This window comes from Cryphonectria parasitica (genome assembly GCF_011745365.1).
Source record: "Cryphonectria parasitica EP155 unplaced genomic scaffold M406scaffold_9, whole genome shotgun sequence".
Lineage (NCBI taxonomy): Eukaryota > Fungi > Ascomycota > Sordariomycetes > Diaporthales > Cryphonectriaceae > Cryphonectria > Cryphonectria parasitica.
The window spans coordinates 1,763,166-1,782,060 of NW_024468917.1; the positions used below are offsets into that span (position 1 = coordinate 1,763,166).

At 53.4% G+C, this 18,895-nt stretch overlaps 6 protein-coding genes across 6 annotated transcripts; 3 read left to right on the top strand and 3 right to left on the bottom strand.

The window, feature by feature from the left end:
- The first annotated feature begins 1,062 nt into the window (after nt 1–1,062).
- M406DRAFT_348329 (uncharacterized protein) lies at nt 1,063–3,396 on the top strand. The gene is made up of 3 exons (XM_040922379.1): nt 1,063–1,472; nt 1,695–2,774; nt 2,829–3,396. The coding sequence occupies exons 1-3, from the start codon at nt 1,434–1,436 to the stop codon at nt 3,048–3,050; spliced, it is 1,341 nt and encodes a 446-aa protein (XP_040771883.1). The 5' UTR covers nt 1,063–1,433; the 3' UTR covers nt 3,051–3,396.
- Nucleotides 3,397–3,729: 333 nt separating this feature from the next.
- M406DRAFT_13957 (uncharacterized protein) lies at nt 3,730–5,274 on the top strand (the record flags this gene model as incomplete). The annotated part of the gene is made up of 4 exons (XM_040915386.1): nt 3,730–3,900; nt 3,985–4,438; nt 4,481–4,812; nt 4,864–5,274. Coding segments are annotated over 4 exons (1,368 nt in total), but the record flags the coding sequence as incomplete, so codon positions are not given.
- Nucleotides 5,275–6,015: 741 nt separating this feature from the next.
- M406DRAFT_31234 (uncharacterized protein) lies at nt 6,016–8,016 on the bottom strand (the record flags this gene model as incomplete). The annotated part of the gene is made up of 4 exons (XM_040919318.1): nt 6,016–6,169; nt 6,258–6,370; nt 6,445–7,622; nt 7,824–8,016. Coding segments are annotated over 4 exons (1,638 nt in total), but the record flags the coding sequence as incomplete, so codon positions are not given.
- A 645-nt stretch (nt 8,017–8,661) lies between these two features.
- Nucleotides 8,662–11,114, bottom strand: M406DRAFT_348330 (general substrate transporter). The gene is made up of 4 exons (XM_040922380.1): nt 10,375–11,114; nt 9,773–10,211; nt 9,267–9,650; nt 8,662–9,175 (listed from the first exon to the last, which is right to left on the bottom strand). Exons 1-4 carry the CDS (start codon nt 10,836–10,838, stop codon nt 8,843–8,845), a joined length of 1,620 nt encoding a protein of 539 aa, XP_040771886.1. The 5' UTR covers nt 10,839–11,114; the 3' UTR covers nt 8,662–8,842.
- A 2,836-nt stretch (nt 11,115–13,950) lies between these two features.
- Nucleotides 13,951–15,195, top strand: M406DRAFT_73366 (uncharacterized protein; the record flags this gene model as incomplete). The annotated part of the gene is made up of 2 exons (XM_040925619.1): nt 13,951–14,036; nt 14,076–15,195. 2 exons carry the CDS (start codon nt 13,951–13,953, stop codon nt 15,193–15,195), a joined length of 1,206 nt encoding a protein of 401 aa, XP_040771887.1.
- Nucleotides 15,196–15,887: 692 nt separating this feature from the next.
- Nucleotides 15,888–16,607, bottom strand: M406DRAFT_233452 (uncharacterized protein; the record flags this gene model as incomplete). Its single annotated transcript, XM_040915942.1, has 2 exons — nt 15,888–16,346; nt 16,419–16,607. Coding segments are annotated over 2 exons (648 nt in total), but the record flags the coding sequence as incomplete, so codon positions are not given.
- Between the last annotated feature and the right edge of the window lie 2,288 nt (nt 16,608–18,895).

The following is an 18,895-nucleotide window of genomic DNA, read 5'->3' on the forward strand; positions in this document are numbered from 1 at the left end:
TCTGTGCAATGCAGTCAGATGTTGGAGCATGGCCGTGCAGGAAAATACCGATGGTACCTTGCTACGTTCCAAGATTTGAATATGTACAGGCGTGCCATAGTACACCGTTCAAAGGTGGGCCACATGGACTAGGCCCTAGATTCAACTGGGAAATGCGCACTGTTCGGAGCCATGAGAGAAAGACGAAGACGAACGAAAATGGAGGGGGAGAAGGATGAGCCGGAGATCAATCTGTTGCAAGGGCCGGAACGCTGAGATGAGCAGGGCGGACAAGCACATGTTTCTATCTCTCGTCAGTGTCTCGTCCAATCACTTGGCAAAAATCCCAGAAGCCCATTCCATGGGGTAGTAGGGCCAATCTCGCCTTTCAGGGTTGTATATGCAAGCCGTCAGCCGAGCGTGGCATGGGCCCCGGCTCACTGGGGAAGGCTTTTGATGGCCTGTAGCCAAAAACTGCTTAGCCACAGTACATGTTACTTTTAGATGTATTTGCCTGTGTGTGTGTGTGTGTGTGTGTGTGTGTGCGCGCTCCAAAGTAACAACGCATGCAGGTCCTCTTTTCGCGACCCAAAGTCTCCACTGACCCCCCCGTCCCGTCCCCCCCTCCATATCGCCTCATCTCCCCTGGTCGCCGAGGGGGGGGGGGGGGGGACCACGCTGGGCTGGGCAGGTGCTTGTACACCTCACTGGTTTTCTCTTGCTCATCATCCGGCCCGTACTGAGGCAATGCTTCCCTACGTGTGTGTGCGCGTGTCTGTGGGTGGGTGGGTGTGTGTGTGTCTGTCTGTCTGGTGTGGTGTGGCTAGAGATAATCAAACCCCTTCTCTAATTTTGAGTGCCCCAGTCAAAAGACCATTTTCGTAGACCAACCCGGCCCACGCATGGTTATTCACCAAGGGGAGAGGGGTGGGGGAGGGGATCGACTCCTATACGAGCGAGGACAACCCGAGCCTGTTGTTCCAACATATGTCCCTACGCACCAACCCATCCGATCCTTATCTATTGTACTGCCCGCCTTCTTTTATTATTTTATTCCCTTCCCACCCCGTCTTGCCTTCGAACCCGAGTCGTATTCTATCTTGAACCCTTTTCCAATTTCTTTTTTCCTTCTTTTCCGTGTGTCGTTGTCTGTTCTGTCGTCTATCTTCTTTCCGGCCTCGGGTTTTGAAGAATAGGGTTCGCTACTACTATTCATAACAAACCTAGCGAGCGACTCAGGCGCGCTCCGCATCGACATTCTTTTTCTAGTGTGAAGCCGTCATTCCAAGATCTTTTAAGGTTCTTCGTTTAGGACCATCCTCTCTCTCTCTCTCTCTCTCTCTCTTTTTTTGTGCCCGCGTGCCTCCTCTTTTTCTATCTTAGTTCTTCTATGATTGTTATACGGGGTCTACTCTTCTCTCAGTGAGCCCCCTCCCCCCGATTCGTCCTTCACAATGGCGATTGGAAAGGAAGGAAATGTGAAATGGGTGGATGTGAGTATTACCTTTCCCTCCCTCCTCTCTCGAAAGTCTCCACGCAGGCAGGGTATGTGGTGGTAGGACTACTGGTGATGGTGATTAGAGCTAGAAGGTGGAGGAGGCAGACTCAAAATCGACACTACACCAACAGCCTTTGCCTTATCCGTCGACCTCATGCGTCCGTGTGTGTGTCTGTGTGTGTGTGTGTGTGGCTGACATGACCATGTTCTTGTTTAGGGTCTGCGAGGAATCGCATCATCGCTGGTGGTGGTCAAACATGTCACAATCGCCTGGTTCCCATACATCATGTGGCCTTCGCCAGGGCCTGAGGACCTACCCGTTTTACTCGAGAGGCCGTACTTGCGCGTCTTCTTCCAGGGCCGCATCGGTGTGGCCATCTTCTCCTTCGTCACCGGTTACGTCTGCTGCCTCAAGCCCATCAAGCTGTTCCACCAGGGCAACCACGACAAGGCCTTTGCCGCCATTGCCAAGTCCGCCATCCGCCGTGTGCCCCGCCTGGTCCTCCCCGTCGCTATCGTCCTGGTCCTTTCCTGCCTGGCCACCCAGCTCGGCGTCTTCGAGGTCGCCCGGCACAGCGACGGCTGGGGCCTGGACGTGACGAGCCCCGAGTATTTTCCTAACTGGCTTGATGCTTTCTGGGCCTTGGTCTGCGACGAGGTGCGCGTGTGGACATTTGGGCAGAGCATGTACGGCGCTGAGCTCTGGACCATGATGCCCATCCTCAAGGGTGCGTTCTGGGTGTACGTGTATCTGCTGGCCACGGCCTATGTGCAGCAGAGATACCGCATGATGATCGCCCTGTTCCTCGCCATGTTCCGCTACTGCGCCAACGACCCCTTCTTCGGCATGCAGTTCTTCTTCGGCGCCTTCATGGCCGACCTGCAGAACCCGATCGCCGAGGGCCCGCCCGTCGTGGCCTTCCTCGCGCCGCACAAGTCCCACATGAAGTGGCTGCGCATGTTCGGCTCCGTCGCCTTCCTCGCCCTCGGCTTCTTCATCGCCTCCCTGCCCGACGACCACTACGACTACCAGGCCTGGTCCCAGGGCCTGTACGAGTTCCTGCGCGCCATCCTGCCCCGCGACCCAGACTTCCCGCGCTTCTCCTCGGGCCTGGGCCTCGACCTGATCGTCATCGGCCTGCACTTCTCCACCACCTCCCGCAACATCCTCTCCAGCAAGCCCTTCATCTGGCTCGGCCGCATGTCCTTCGCCGTGTACCTGCTGCACAACCAGATCCTCCGCTCCGTCCTCTGCTGGATGGTGTACGGCTTCAGCCTGCCCGAGCAGCCCACCGACGTGCAAGACCCGGAGACGGGCGAGTGGTTCACCCCCGAGGCCCCACGCCTGCAGTTCCCCGGAGCAGGCCGCCTGTTCACCGTGCTGCCCATCTACTGGGTGCTCGTGTACGGCGCCGCCTGGCTGTGGACGACATATGTGGATGCGTGGTGCGCCAAGGTGACGGAGAAGCTGGTGGGCAAGATCAAGGAGGACGACGGAAGGGAGAAATCCGAGCCGCTTCTCCCTCTTGCTGCGCCTGTCCGTGCGAACGAGGAAGTGCCAGCGGCACGATAAGGAGGGAGAGCGAGCGTGTGTGTCTTATTTCGACTTTATATACCAATGTGTAAATGGATTCTCTCATAAAAGGGGATATGCAGAGATGGGGAAATATTTCCGGTTTTTCTTTGGGTTGGAGGAGGGTTTTCTTTTTTGTCGTTGTGTTTCTCGCTGACGTTTTCCCGCCCATTTTCATTATTGCATTATGCATATGTACTAAGTACTCTCACTCGAGAAGCATAGCGAGGCACATCTTTTTCCATAGCAGCCAACAGAATCGCTGCATTTCTGGAAACCTGTATGATTTTAGATATTGAAGATAAGAAGAGGAAGGGAAAAAAAAAAAAAAAATTAACACTTCTGGATCCAATGTCTCGTCACTCGTGTAGTGTTGCTCTGATCAAAGGAAGACGAGTTACTGGATGTAGGGCGGGCCAATGAATAAACAGGGTTAGGGTTAGGGTCCAGGGTACCTGGATCGCAGCTGCGCAAGCACAGATATCTTCATCAATCTGTCCCTTCCTAGTGCATGTTCAAGACGACAACATCAACATCTCTTACGTGCCTTACTTTTCCCGGTTGAAAAAGGAAAGGACAAATTTTCTCTGCATGAAGCAGAATACGACGTTATCTTTCAATCCATACGGCCAATAACTACTGACAAATGGCGGCAGAGGATGGTGAGGCCAGGGTGGTCAGGGGGGCCTCCCTCCTCATCCTCCTGCAGATTGTCTCTCGCGCCATTACTTTTATCGCCAACCAGGTCCTTGTCCGTTTCCTTACTGCTCAGCTGCTTGGTATATCTACGCAGCTAGAGGTATACTACCTCTCTGTCCTCTTCTTCGCACGGGAGAGCCTGCGAGTGGCTGTCCAGCGGCAGGGATCCATCTCGTCGAGCCAGATGCCGGCGCAGGCCAGGACCAAGAAGGACGAGGGCGAGAGTAGACAGGAGAAATTACGGCAGGCAGAAGAGACGCAGGCGGTGGTAAATCTGGGCTACATTGCCATCCTGCTTGGCCTGGTAGCGGCTGGCGTTTTGGGATGGGCCTACCTCCGGTCTGTCCCTGTGGAAACTATTCTCACCACGCCCAACTTCACCTCCTCCGTCTACATCTACGCCCTGGCCTCGATCCTCGAGCTGCTCTCCGAGCCGGCCTTTGTGGTGATGCAGGTCCGCCTCAAGTTCGGTGCCCGTGCCTCGGCAGAGGCTGTCGCGACGTTTGGCAAGTGTGTTGTTACCCTCGGTTCGGCAGTCTGGGCCTCGCGCAGCGGTATCGAGCTAGGCGTGCTGCCCTTCGCCCTGGGCCAGACCGCCTATGGCCTCGGCCTTTTGGGGGTCTACACTTGGTACGGAACCGCACTTTCGGGTCAAGAGGGCTTCTCGCTGCTGCCAAAGCCCCTGGGTGGTGGTGGCGGCGGCGGCGGCGGCGGCGGCGGTGTGGCGGAAGGAGAAGGAGACTACCTCTTGTCATACTTCTACCACCCCACCGTCAACCTTGCCTCGTCCATGATGGTCCAGAGCTTCGTCAAGCATCTGCTTACCCAGGGCGACACCTTTCTCGTCAGTATTCTGTCCACAACCACGGCGCAGGGCGTCTATGCGCTCGCCAACAACTACGGCGGCCTGCTTGCGCGGCTGGTGCTGCAGCCCATTGAAGAGAGTAGTCGGAGCTACTGGAGCCGCCTCCTATCTTCCAGCGCCGCCAACGGCCCGCCTCTGGCTACTGTTACAAATACCGAACAGAAGAAGGACCAGAACAAGGAGAAGCAGAGCGATGGCGTCTCGGCTGCCCTGGCAGCTCCACAACCTCAGTCCTCTTCCACCTCTCAGCTCGCCCTCCGTCAGGCGTCAGAGAACCTGACCGCATTGCTCCAGGCATACACCCTAGCCTCTCTGCCCCTTCTCGCTCTCGGTCCCGTTGCCGCCCCGCTGGTCCTCTCCACCGTGGCAGGGCCGCAATGGACCGCCTCGGGCGCAGGGGACGCCCTCGCCGCCTACGTCTACTACATCCCCCTCCTCGCCATCAATGGGCTGACAGAGGCCTTTGTCGCTTCTGTCGCCACTGAGGCCCAGGTCCACCGCCAGAGCGTGTGGATGATGGGCTTCTCGCTCGTATTTGCAGGCGCGGGGTACGTGTTCATGCGTGTGCTAGGCTGGGGCGCCGTGGGGCTCGTGTGCGCCAACGGGATCAACATGGTCTGTAGGATCGTCTGGGCGATCTGGTTCATCCGGGGGTACTTTACTGCTGCTGCCAGAAAGGGAGGAAGTGCAGGCTGGGATATTACGCAGGTCTTGCCCAAGCCAGCGGCGGTAGTTGCTGCTGCTGTGGCTGCTCAGGCTGTGAGGAAGGTGGTGGCAACCACGACGACAACAACAGGGGGCACTGTGGACATGGAAGTGAACGGCGACGTGAGAGCTGTCATTTTTGAGCTGATCAAGATTGCTGGCGTCGCTGTGCCATTTCTAGGGGTGCTGTATGTCCCTGAATTTCTCCTTGACTTCCCTACTACACCTGCCTTTCTCTACCCCTACCTCGTACCACCCCCTGATTGTTGGTCTGTCTATTCGTCTCCAAATCTCGATCTCTGCATAATATTGACACATCTCCCTTCCTTTTTACATAAACAGGGCCATCTCCGAGCGAGGATTTCTCATGCAGTGCTACCAGACTGTGCGCGGTCACAGAGCTCAAGCAACACAGCCTCCTGGTGCTAAATGAAAGTGGAGAGTGGTGGATTCCAGGCTCCAGTTGCCACCTCAAAACGCCAAGACACAGACCGACATTCGCCAATGCATCTCTTTTCGTGATCGATGAACCCCCGCCCCCAGGAGCGAGCTGCGAGCAGTGGCAGCGAACCCGGAGGGATTACCGATCAAGATCAAAATGTTGGCCGCCGGAGAAAAGAACGGAAATAAGAAATAGGTCCTTGGTCTCGTCGTGTTGAAGGCGCTCTCGTGCGCGTGCCCACCTCCAGCTTGACTTTAGTCAAAGGTGATCTTGGTGGCCTTCTTGCTCATGTCTACGTTTTTGAAGAATGCGCCGTAGGCGTCGTGCTGCTTCTTCTTGACGGTTGTGCCGAACTTGAGCAGCTCCTCGGGAACAGGTTGACCAGCGGCCTTGAGCACGTTGATCAATCTGAAAAGGGTAGAAGATTAGGTCAGGTTCGACGACAAACACACAGAGCCAGGGAAAAAAAAAGACATCAAGGCGGTGGATGACTTACGAGCCAGAGTGTGCCTTGTCGTGCTCCGTGAAAAGAGTGATGGCCTTGCCTTCCTTGCCGGCACGACCTGTACGGCCGATGCGGTGGACATAGTCCTCAATAGTCAAAGGGAACTGTGTATTAAACATATTAGCCACCCTCGTCTAAATCATCGAACATGGGTTTCACAGCACAAAGTCGAACATACCGTAAGGTTGATGACAAGTTTCACCTCTGGGATATCCAGGCCTCGCGCCGCCACATCTGTAGCAAGCAAAACGCTAGTCGTCCCGGCCTTGAAGGCCTCAAGACTCCTCGTCCTCTGCTCCTGGCGCAGGTCGCCGTGGATGGCCACGACCTCGACGCCCCGGCTCTGCAGGAACTGCTCGACACGCGTGGTCTCCTTCTTGTACAGACAAAACACGAGGATCCTGTCGTTCCTCGCCTTGCCCCGCTGGTTCTCCTTGAGAATCTCCAGCAGCCTCCTCTCCTTACCCCTCGGGTCGACGACCTCGACAGTCTGCACGATGCGGCTGTTCGCCTGCAGCTCGACGGTGCCGTTCCCGCTGCCGTCGCCGTTGGGCCTGTTCTTGTTGATGATGACCTTGACAGGGTCGACCATGAAGCTCTCAGCCAGGCCGCGCACCGAGTCAGGCCACGTCGCCGTGAACATGAGCGTCTGGCGCGCCTCCCGCGCCGGACACCCCCCGATGATCTCCTTGATGTCGTCCTCGAACCCCTTGTCCAGCATGCGATCGGCCTCGTCGAGAACCACAAACGCCGCCTCGCCCAGCGCCACGCAGCCCTCGGACAGGAAATCCTTGAGCCGCCCTGGCGTCGCCACCACAATGTCCGCGCCGCCGCTCCGCCGCAGCAGGCTGCGCTGCTCGTCCTTGCTCGCGCCGCCGTACAGGCACACCGCGGAGAGCCCTGCCAGCGAGGCGAGCGTGGAGATGGCCTCGTGCGTCTGCATCGCGAGCTCGCGCGTGGGCGACACGATGACGGCGCGGGCGTTCACAACAGCGCCGCTACCGCCCGCCCGGCCAGACTTCTTGGGCAGAGAGGAGAGGGCCGCGATGCAGGGGAGGGAGAAGGCGTACGTCTTTCCGGAGCCGGTCTCGGCGATTCCGATCACGTCGCGGCCGGACAGGGAGAAGGGCCAGGAGGCGGCCTGGATGGGGGTCGGGGTGGTGAAGGTCTTGAAGGGGTTCTTGGCGAGGAGGCGGGAGGTCGGGAGGTGGTCGAACTTGAGGATCGGGCGGAGCGGGGAGGAAGGGTGGATCGTGATGTGGTTGTCCTTGAGAAAGGTGTCGATCTCGGCTTGCGGCACGGCGGCCAGGGCGGCGGTCTGTTGGTATTTCGTAGAGTCGCCGTCTGCTGCTGCTGCTGCTGCTGCTGCTGCTGCGGCTGGCGCCGAAACGGGCTCGTCGGTCTCACCCTCAGTCGCAAGGTTCTTGCTCTTCTTGTCCTTGGACTTCTTAGACTTCTTCTTGCGCTCCTCCTTGGCCGCGGGCTCGCCGTTCACAGGCGCATCGGCTGGGGCATTGTCGACGTCCATCTCGTCAGCCGGGGTGGCGCCATCGTCACCGGTGCCGTTCTGCTGCTCTGCCAGTTGCTTCTCCTTGCGCTTCTTCTCTTTCTTTTCCTTTTTCTCCTTTTTCTCCTTCTTGTCCTTCTTCTTCTCCTTGTCCTTCTTGTCCTTCTTGGATTTCTTTTCCTTTAGAGGCGCATCGTCTTCCGCCGCAGTGGCAGCATCGTCAGTCTTCACCTTCTTGGTCTTCTTGACCTCGTCAATCTCGCCTTCAAGGCGATGTTTCTTACTGCTGGACATGTCTGCAGGTTTTCGGGAGTTTTTTTTCTCTCTCTTTTTTTCCCCTCTTTTTTTCTTCTTCTTCAATGGATTGACCCAGGAACCTGCAGAAAGAAACTGTTCTTGTGTTTCTGAGTCGTCGCAATGCAGGGTATGTTCGAAATTTTTTGGGGACTCACCTCAATTCTGCCGGGTCTGATTGCTAGCAGGGGTCCAGGCGGTGAGAGGATTGTGGATTGTATGGCGGCCAGGGGCTGCATTGAGCGTGTGTGCTGGGCTGGTATGGCTGCACTGAAACAGTAGATACATCCCGTAGCTAAAGTACTTATTCAGCCAGCCTACCTGAAGGTGCCCATCTGGTCGTGTTATACGATTGGGTACTTTGTGACAAGATGCTGAGATTTTTGCACTTTTATTGTCTACTTGGAATTGTAGATCTTTTCAGGTATTTGATATGAAAGAGCATGATTGATTTCAAAATTTGCCTTCTTCACACTGCATGACCTCGATTTCCAAGTGCTACATACTGGTTCACTCAGACAAGCCTCTGTGACAACGTAAACATTGCCACAGTATATGAATGTCCTAATATTAGAGCAAGGCCAGGTGAATTGTACATTAAGATTCTGTTTTGCATTCCAAGTTGCTAGGAAATTGATTGAAGGTGTATCACTCTCTATGGCTGAGACCCCACATCACACGTTCCCGTGAGCAACCAGCCCCGTCCTCCTGGCATGGCTTCTCCCTACCAATTTCAGCCGGGAGAACCATCGTGTTTTCTCATTCTCTCTCTCCTTCAAGACCCATCCCCAGCAACCTCGGAGTGTTCCAACCCCTTCTCCTTGTCCCCGCCAAAGGCCCCGCCCTCGGCCCTCTGCTGGAATGTCTGACTGGGCTGCCAGTGCTTACTGTTCTTGGCAGCGGTCAGGCCGTGCATGTCGGCGTACAGCTCGTCGACCTGCTCGAGGGATAGGCCCTTGGTCTCGTAGATGAAGAAGTAGACGAAGGCGATGCAGAAGAAGCAGCACCCGAACCAGATAAAGAAGATCTTGCTCTGGAGGTTGGCATAGCCAGGGCCGTAGTTGACCAGGTATGGGGTTGCGTAGGCGATGGCCCAGTTGAGAAGCCACTGAATTGAAAAGTGATTAGTATACAAGAGACCAAAAAAAAAAAAAAAGGGGGGGGGGGCTTCATCCAAACGTGAAAAGGGGAAAACCTACGTTGGTGGCGGTGGTCATGGCGAGACCTCTAGCACGGTTCTTGAGAGGGAAAATCTCGCCTGTGACAACCCAGGCCAAAGGACCCCAGGTCGAGGCGAAGAAGAAGATGTAGATGCACACAAAGGCGATGCCCGCTTTCTGGGCGGCAACGTTGTACACGATGATTTTCCCGGCCGAGTCCTGGCCTGTGGTCAAGGTGCCCAGCATGGCCACCAGGAACTGGCTGATGCACATGCCTATGGCACCCCAGAAGAGGAGGGGTCGGCGGCCAAACTTGTCGACGGCGTACAGGCCTGGGATTGTAGAGACGACGTTGATGACTGAGGTGATGACCTGGATGATGAAGCCGTCGCTGATGCCCGAGTTGATGAAATATTGCGTACCCTAGAGAGAGATTGTGGAGGTTAGTTTTCTTGACTTTCTCCTTTTTCTTCTTCTTCTCTGTCTTCTCCTCATCCTTCCTTGGACGAGAGGAGTACTCAGGATCGGGTATAGAGGGCACGAACATAGTAAAAGATAAAGTTGATGCCAGTGAGCTGCTGGAGAGCCTGAAGACCCATGCCCGTAAGCTGGCGCTTCAGCATGTTGCCCCGGAAGCAGTCGATATAGCTGGCCTTCCCGAGGCTGACCTCATACTCGTGGTTGGCACGAATCTCATCCAGCTCAGCCTGGATGGCAGGGTGGTCCGCAGGTATGCGGCGGATGCGGCCGAGGGCCTTGGCGGCCTGGTCTTGGCGCCCACGCTTGATGAGGTAACGGGGGGACTCTGGGAGGATCAGCATGCCGCCGATGAGGATGATGGCCCAGGCGAACTGGACGGCGATGGGGATGCGGTAGGATCCTGTGTCCTGGCGTTTGGCGGTTGCGTTGTCGACGACGGCGGCAAGGAGGAGGCCAATGGTGATGGCGAACTGGTAAGCACCGACAATCGCACCTCGGATCCATCTGTAGGTTGGGTTTTAGAGTCAGTAAAGTAATGATTTTCAAGGGTTGAGCCGGAGGCAGAATAAAAAGATCTGGACAAAGCAATGAGGTGTATCTTTTTTTTTCCTTTTTCATAAAAGAAAAGTGAGAAGACCAAAGAAGAAAATTCATTGAAATCACATACTTAGGAGCCGTCTCGGACTGGTACAGCGGGATGAGAGCAGAAATGAGACCGACACCAAACCCTGCAAAAAACCGACCTGCCAGGAACAGAGGCAGAGCCACAGCGGCGGTCTGGAAGATGACACCGAGGGTAAAGACAAGCGTGGAGGCGATCAGGGCAAGCCGACGACCGATCGAGTCAGCCAGGAAGGAAGAGGCCAGCGCGCCGAAAAAGGTACCCGCAGAGAGGATGGAGACGATGGCCGACTGCTGCGAGGGCGAGATGCTAGGGTTGCCGTCCGCGTTCTTGTATCCAGTAGAAAAGAGGCGATCAAAGTACGGCATGGCGAGGATGCCGCTGATGGTGCCTGTGTCGTAGCCGAACAGCACGCCGCCAAAGGCCACAAAGGACCCAATGGCTATGGCTGGCCATGCCTTGCCAGCCTCTTCTGGCCGGGTGATGGACAGCTTGCGTACACCAGCCATGGTGGATGGGTGGATGGTTAGTTGGTCGAGTGCCCCAACTTGCCTTGGAAAAAGGTTGTTTGCAGGTGATTTATCAGAGAACGGATCACAAGAGAACTAAAAAGTTTCTATTGAGAAGAAACAGGAGGGAGAGGGAGAGAGAACTGGGTAAAGTTTTTGAGGGACCCAAGTTCTACCACGACGAGAAGAGCTCACGGGTCACAAGAGAAGCAGGCACGGGGAAATGAGGAGGAGGAGGATACCTCGCTTTATGTACTCTTGACGACTTTATTTTTTGGGGGTTGGGACTTAGATCCTACCATACTCTTTTTCCCCAACAATGAATCGTCTTGTCTAGCTCTTATGCTCTTCTCATGACAGCATGGTGGATGTGGTTGTATCCCGTGTTCTCGAAAGGGGAAGCCAAGAGCCAAGTGGAAAGGGCCGAAAAGAATACCTTAGGTAGCTCCATTAAGGTTGTACCCATACTGGGGGGGGGGGAACATGGGGCTGGGACTCCATGTTTCGAATCTGGGGAAGCCTGCAGGAGTTGGAGAAGATGGGCTAGTCACGAGGATACAGGCTCGCCACTAGTTTGACGGCACCCCCGTTTGCCTGCTCGTCCGTCCTCTGGGGGTTCGCGTTGGAATTGAACAGAGGGGCAGATGTCTGAATACGCGCTGCCGCCTCTCTGCCCAGGCTGGAAGCACACGGCATCTCCCCATCAAGAGTGGCTGTGCAGTGATTCGGCGGCTGGGCGCCACGCCCGCCATCCAAATCCACCGTTTGCGGATATTGCAAGCGCACGCTGTCTGGTGACCTCTGACAGCGTCATCTCCTCTTGGCTTCATGATGGAATCTCAACTTCATCCATGTTTCTCATTTACTCTGAATTACAGTAATACTTGAGGCAGTATTAATTCCCTCACTGGGTGTTATATAAGCAACTAGCCCGGATCCTCAGACTTCAAACCACTCTCGAGAGCAATAGTCCTTAAACTACCCAGTTTTGTTTTCTTCTTTTCTTCTCCAAGTTCATTGGAGAGAATTCTGGGGAGACATGTGTGGGGAATGCTACGACCCCAGACGGGGTCTGCTACACCTCCGCTCTAAAAGTCCTGTAGTGGCATGGTAGTTTTTGGGGGGGGGGTAGGGGAGATTGTACCATCTCGACCAGGGTAAAAAACCTTAATACAATACTCGTCAGATCTAAGGTTAACATTGAGTTGAGGCTACTAAGCCTGCGTGTGCGCGCCGGGATTCGACCTTGGATTGAGCAGGCGTCATAACTCTCGCCAAAACGGCCGGTCGCATACCGGTGTTTGCCGCGAGTCACCGACCACGCCAAGGCGAAGAAATCTCCACCATGGCCTGTGATTTCTACGCGCGCTACTGTAACCTGATGGTGATGATAGATTTGGATCTACAAACTATAGTAGCAGCATCAGTACTATGAGCTAAGTGGTAGCTCAGAGACTGATCGTCAGATCAACTGGGCACACACTTGCTACAAGCAGAAGTGTGACTTGTACAAGTAATCCAGTACTGTTAACAGCTGCTGGTGTACTGACTTTAGCAAATCATCAAGACTTCCATAGTCATACTATTCTCCCACGTACAAGGAACAATAATTTCCCTTTCTCTGAAAATCTTCTACATCAATCCACACAAGGAGTCTTCTACATCTTCTATCACCAGTGTTTCTCCGAAGGAAAGTGCAGCTGTCCCGCCCAACTACTATGTTACACAGCAAGTTCAGAAACCTTTCGAGTTCCCCACAGGCGCCAGAATGGTGGGGGGTCTGGGGTCTGGGGTGGCAGCTCCACAGCAGTTGGGGTCACGCCAGGGTCAGCTCCAGGCGCTTCTTTTGAAGCCACAGCTCCAATGTTGCACAGCTCCAGTGTTGAAAACTACTCGGTACCTTAGGATGCCTGAAGGCTAGGCCAACCAAAGGCAATAAATAATTGATACACTCAGATGAGTTTGATACCTTGTGCAGAATCCACCGACATGCCACCGATCTTGAGTATTTAGTTCAACTAGCCACTTGCAGCCACTGCAGAGTCTAGGCACCTTACATGCAGCTCAACATGCAGCTCAACAAATCTAACGGAGTATCCCTCGCTCACATTAGGAGCACGCTGAGTAGAACAGATTTTTTGTTGCTTTGAAAGTGTCTCTTAGACATAGCTAATACCCAATACAAGCCTAATTTAGTCAGCAAACCATGCGTTATGTGAAGGGACATTGAATACTTTACATGGCTGTATGGGTGTATTGCTATGACGGTTTGTCTATGTTACCAAAGAATGGCTACATCCTTTTTGTGCAGACACAGCAACAGGTTTATTGCCAGATTGAAATGGGATCCAACGTCCAGCACAACTTCAAAAGATCTTTGTGATTAATGATGTTGATGATGTTGGACAGAAAATTTTTTGATCAAGACTCGCTCCGAGTAAATCCTCTTGTACGCATTGTAGCTTGGCAATTGCTTCTCCTAGTGCCTTGCCCACACAATTTGTCCCTCTCAATAATGGCTGTTGTACCTGGGACCTAAGCTGTATGTGTGCAGTTAAAAAAGGCTCATGCTTCATACAACGGGAAAGACGGCACCTACCCAAAAACTCGATCAATACTAATGATAGACACTGCCCCCGGAACTAGTGTTGAACTTTTGCTTGTTTGAACTTCCAGATCAGGCATCCTCAACATAGGAGCTTCTTTGATTCAAGGTTCTTCTATTCAGATCGACTGGGGATTGCGAGCCCTTTGTACCAGGCGGGTCATTCCATGGGTGAACTACAAAAGTACTTGTTGGCATTGACACAACTGTCTTTCTCTTTAGTATGATTGAACCAGAAATGGACCTGTCATGGTCCCAAATATTTAATACTGGCAAATTCACTTCAATTTAGAGTTACGAGTACCACTACATCACTGGAAAGCATCACAGAGTCACATATACACACATAGTCACCCACAAATCCACAACGAAGGCACGAGGCCATAGATTTATAGTTTCGGAGTCGCAATATCTCGAACTCTCAGGTCCTCCAGAAAAACAGAGTCGTAACACATTCCAGCATCCACCTCAAGCATTTTCATTTCTACCCAGGCGACAACACCCACAATGTGCATCGAGATCCGGAACCGCCACCGCTGTCCCAGCAAGGATGCGTACCCCAAAAAGAACGTCTTTGTGGATCATACTACTGAGTATGTGGTCTTATGCAGTAGCCCTATTCCATGCAACAGGGCGGGTGTGTTCCGTCACACAATGACCTATGACACTGGTGTCATGTGCAGGCAGTGTCGTCCTGATGGGTACTTTGCTAGCATACTCAAGAACACCCCCATCCGTTCAGACCATGATGAACCTAGCAGCGTCGATATCTACAAGCAGAATATCCAAAACTATGCAGACTATCTCCTGGCGCTGGGCGGCCTAATCATGCATGATCACTTGCCCAAGGATACAATTATCGACGGAGAAAAGCTCTACCCTGTCTCATCCAGAGCCGCCACGGCCTACCTTGAAACAACCTGCGTCGGATGCAAAGCCCGTGGATCGAATGATTGCTGCGTGTTTAACCGGACCCGATCGAGCCACAACATCGCAAAAGTGCTCCGAAGCGTCTTGGCGGCCAAGGCTGAGCGAAGCCTGGCCAAGCATTATACCGAAGCAGAGATCACGCAAGCCCAGCAAAGCAGCGTGGAGCTGATCCATGCAACTAACAGCGGCCAACTACAAGCTATGTCCCTCGGCACACACCCGGCTCACGATTGGAAGCTGGCCGGAGAAGCCATGGAGGGGTTCTATGTGCCAGTGACCTGTTACTACGCATTCATCGATTACAAACCCGAAGGAGATGAGAAGAATTACCCTGAGCTGAGGACGGCCAAGGAGACCGCATACTGGCTCATGGGTTCCATCATTGCCCACGACAATGGCTTTTGGTGGTCGTCGTACGATCATGTTGCGACCCGCTCCATGTCGAAGCTTTTCCTCGGTGAGGACTCGCTCTATGCGAGCAAGTACGGTCGCCTGACCGTAGCCAACCCAGAGACCATCATCACTGCCCCCTCTACGATTCCTCAGAATCAGACGCACTGGCCCGGCTTGATGGCGACCATCGAGGCATATGCGAAATCCGACCGTCTGTTTTGTCGGGGAACGGGCAAAGCCAGTCCGTCCACAATCTTGATGAACCAGTTCGCTGTTGTTCTGGCCAGTGTGCAGGAACCCTACCCTGCTAACCTGAAGGACGTGCGCTCTGATTGGATCGTCCCGAAGCCCAAGGAGGAGAAAAAGCCGTCGTCGAGCTCATCAACTGGAGTGAGGAAGTTGGTCAGAGGCGTCTTTGGTCGTTCCTAGATTCCGGCTAAGATGTAGCACGTCAATTCATTTACGTTATTTTTACTCCTGCGCTCAGCCGGTGAGAGTGGTATGAGCTGGTTTCCCACACCGAGGAGCCAAGGCTTACCGTGTGAGACTCAAAGCTGGGCTTTAAACTAAATCGTTTGCTTTGTCCTTATCAATATAGTTATTGTGTATTCTGTAAATCAAATTCGTGATGATCTATCCATGCTATCTAGACACGAGGGAGAGATTTTGCACCGACTAGGGATATTCCCCAAAGGGAGGAGATGGGTCGTTTAAGCCTAGTCAGCCTTCAACTGAAGCCAAGGAAATACCAAATTGCACGTCATGATGGTTTAAATAGAAGATTTCATTTTCTTGACACTGTCTCAAGGGAGTGGATCATTTGCCAAAAGACGAAATCTATTGGCAGATATTACACATCTGAACAGCTACTGCCTCCATTTTCTATACACATCGTTTCTCTGTCTCTCCCCCCTTTCATGTCCATCGCACTGCTGGTATGTACAGGGATATATACAGACCGACCAAGTTCAACAGCCCAATGTTTATTCCACCATGAGATACTCATCCGAGGATGAATACCTGTTGTTGTCGATGATGATGTTGTTGTTGTTGTTGTTGTTGCTGATTTATGCGGAGAAGCGGGCCATGCGGCGAGCGGTGGCAGCGCCGGCGGGGGCGGGAGCAGTAGCGTTTCCGCCGGTCATCTGGACGGGGACGCAGCCGCCAAAGGGGCCAGCGTTGCTGGGGTTGACCAGCTTGACGATGCAGGTGTTGGCCTGGCCGGCGATGGTTCCCGTGCAGGAGGTGCCAGCGGGCATGTTGACCTTGAAGGGGTAGTCCTCGTTGATGTTGGTGGCACGCTTCATGATGCCGACAGCCTGGAGGGCGCGGGCCCAGAAGCGCTTCTCGGTCTTCTTGATGTTGCCGTTGGTGCCGGGGACCTGAGTCTCGACCTCCATCTCCGTCCAGGTTGTGCCAGTGCCATCAGCGTTGACCATGGCCTTGTAGGGGCCGGCACCGTCCGAGGTGACAATGTGGAGAGTGCCAGAGACGGAGCCGCCGGGGCTGACCTGAGGAAGAGTAGAGCCAGAGAGGGCCATGGCAGACTGGGTGCCGGCCTCGATGTCGTTGGTTCCTTGCTGCAAGCGGCTGTCAGTGATGCATTTCTCGGTGAAACCACTACAAACTTGGGATCATATGGTGCTACTCACGCCCTCGGTCTTGCCGCAGGCATCCGCTGCGTCACCCTTGAACACAGTGGTGTCGGGCTCAGTGACCTTGTTCTTGCCGGCGCCGGGAATGACACCGCCCTGGATACCGAGGGCAGTTCCGTTGCCGCCAGCATCGCCAGTAGCGACGGCGATCTTGCCGTGAGCGGCAACGAGAGGAGAAGCTGCGAGAGCGAGGATGAAGAGCTTGGAGAACATTTTGAATGTTGTTGGGGGGGGTGGAGAAGTGGTGGTGGTGGTGGTGAGGAGTAGTAGTGAGATGGGAAAGAATTAAGAATAATGGTCAGGTCACGAGTCAATCGCGAGCTGTTCTGCGAACCAGGCAGGAAAGTAGAAAAGGAGATTGGAAAGAGACTGGAAACTGATGCTGCTGCTGTTGATGATGATGGAAAGAGAAAATAGTCCACTGAGGGAGGAAAGACTGACTGTTTTATAGATGTCCAACGTACGTGTCTTTCCTTGCTGGATCGTGAGCGCATGGGTTCATCCTTCGTAGGACGAAACCATATTCGGTGCGTAACAGCCCAGAAGCACGGTCGTCACAGCGCAGCCCAGATGTCAATACGACTCGACCGGTGATGTCTTTTGGTCCAGACAAGTTTGAGGCCGCTGGAACGTCTCGCAGAGTCGACTTAGTGATCAGACGGGCTTGGCAACAAAGGTCCATTTGGGAAGAAGCGCCACGTTGAGGTCAAAGCCTGTCATTTGACCTGACAGCTGCCCAGTGATGTGCGACGGAGCACAGCCTGGTAGGATTAATTGCAAGGCTGGCATAGTATTGAGGCAGGTCGTCCGAGGCAGTGCAGTGTATTACAAAATGGGATGTCACACTATGACTTCGTCCGTTCTCGCCCCTCGCTGTGAATTTCCGCTATGGGCACCGCGATTGGGCCAGGGGTACACGTGCATGTTTCGGCAGATCCGAGCGTTTCCTCACCACGCTGCTGCGCGATTCGCTCGTCAATACTAAAATCCTGGATCTAATGTTTTAAGCTTTGCACGATGCTTAACTCTAAGCGGTTTCGAAAATCTTCGGGCGAAACTTCCGGACTCCATAGACAGGTTGCCACCTCACTCTCCCGACTGGTTCATCGGACTGCTCCACCAGCACCGACCACATCTGCCGGGTCCGATTCCTCTCACGTTCGGAGGGGGAAAAAAGTAAAGAAAATAAGAAAAGGAATTTCTTTTGAGGTTCACCAAGTCATAAAGCGTTGGGGGACTTGACTCTAAGGGGGGCGCCTTCGAGGCATTCTCATTTGGTCATTTTGCGCACATTTTAACACCTGAGCAGTAAGCTAGCATATGGAAAACTTAAGAATTGAGCAAAGAGTTCAAATAGATTAAATTAAAGAATATGAAAGCAAATAAACACTTTAAGAAATCTAAACTATGGATAAAGCTCTTCATTACAAAATAAAATAATCTATACTGTTGCCCAAGGGCCAAACTCTAACTCTTCAATGTTCTTTCACGAAAAATAAGCTTAATGCTTTAAGTTGCAGATGTTTAGTCCCTAACTCGTTAGGTTTCTAACCGATAAAAAATGTTTTTAACTCCGCTCTCCTCCAGTATTTCTTCTCCCGTTTTCTTAGTATTGAAAGCATCAAGGAAGCTTTTAATTTGCTTCCAAATCTTATCCTCGACTCTCCCGTCGACTTGGATGTACAAAGACATAGCGTATCGAGTGTTCTCTCCTGCACCCAAGCGCAACCAGTTTCTCTACCAAGTCATCCCACAGCTCGTTCATAGCCGGATGTTGCGCACAGCTCACAATCTAACTTGTTCAAATTCAGTGCACTGCTTGGTTGACTACACTATTCAGACCAACTGAATTAATCTGAACCAACCAGATGTGGAAACTGGCCTTCATTTCATCTAGATAAACTATCGCCGGTGGAATTCCGCTTTTCGGTCGCGGAGTGGCGGATCAGCAGCGACTTTTCCCCCTCACAAGTGGCCGGGGAACTTCAAGTTCAAGCCGCAAGCACCAGAGCCCAATATTCAGCCAAAGTCAGAGTCTAATTCTTCAAAACCCACCGTCTTCCGTTTTGACGATATCATCAACCCTCTGTCATCGCAAGTTGCGCGCGGGTCTCAGCCCGTTCCTCCCGGCGACGAGATATACCAGGTGCTAGAAAAGCTCTCCACCTGTGTGCCAGGGGAAACTTGGCTGTCCGATGAGTTCGAGGACGGTCAAGTTGCGGCCTCTGGGGATCTTGGCTGCCCGGAGCAGGGTCTCACTCACGGCAGTGGCGGGAAGTCGAAGTTATTCTTCGGGCGATCCTTGGAGAATCCGAGACCCTGACTAGGTTTTGGTATAGGGAGGAAAAGTAGAGGTGCGGGCGGGAGGGGGCAGGTTGTAGAGAAGTTGTTTGAATTTTTTTTTTTTTTTTTTTTTTTTGCCAAGGAAGGAAATGGTATAGTGATCAGTTGGAGAAGTCTTTATATATAGTAGC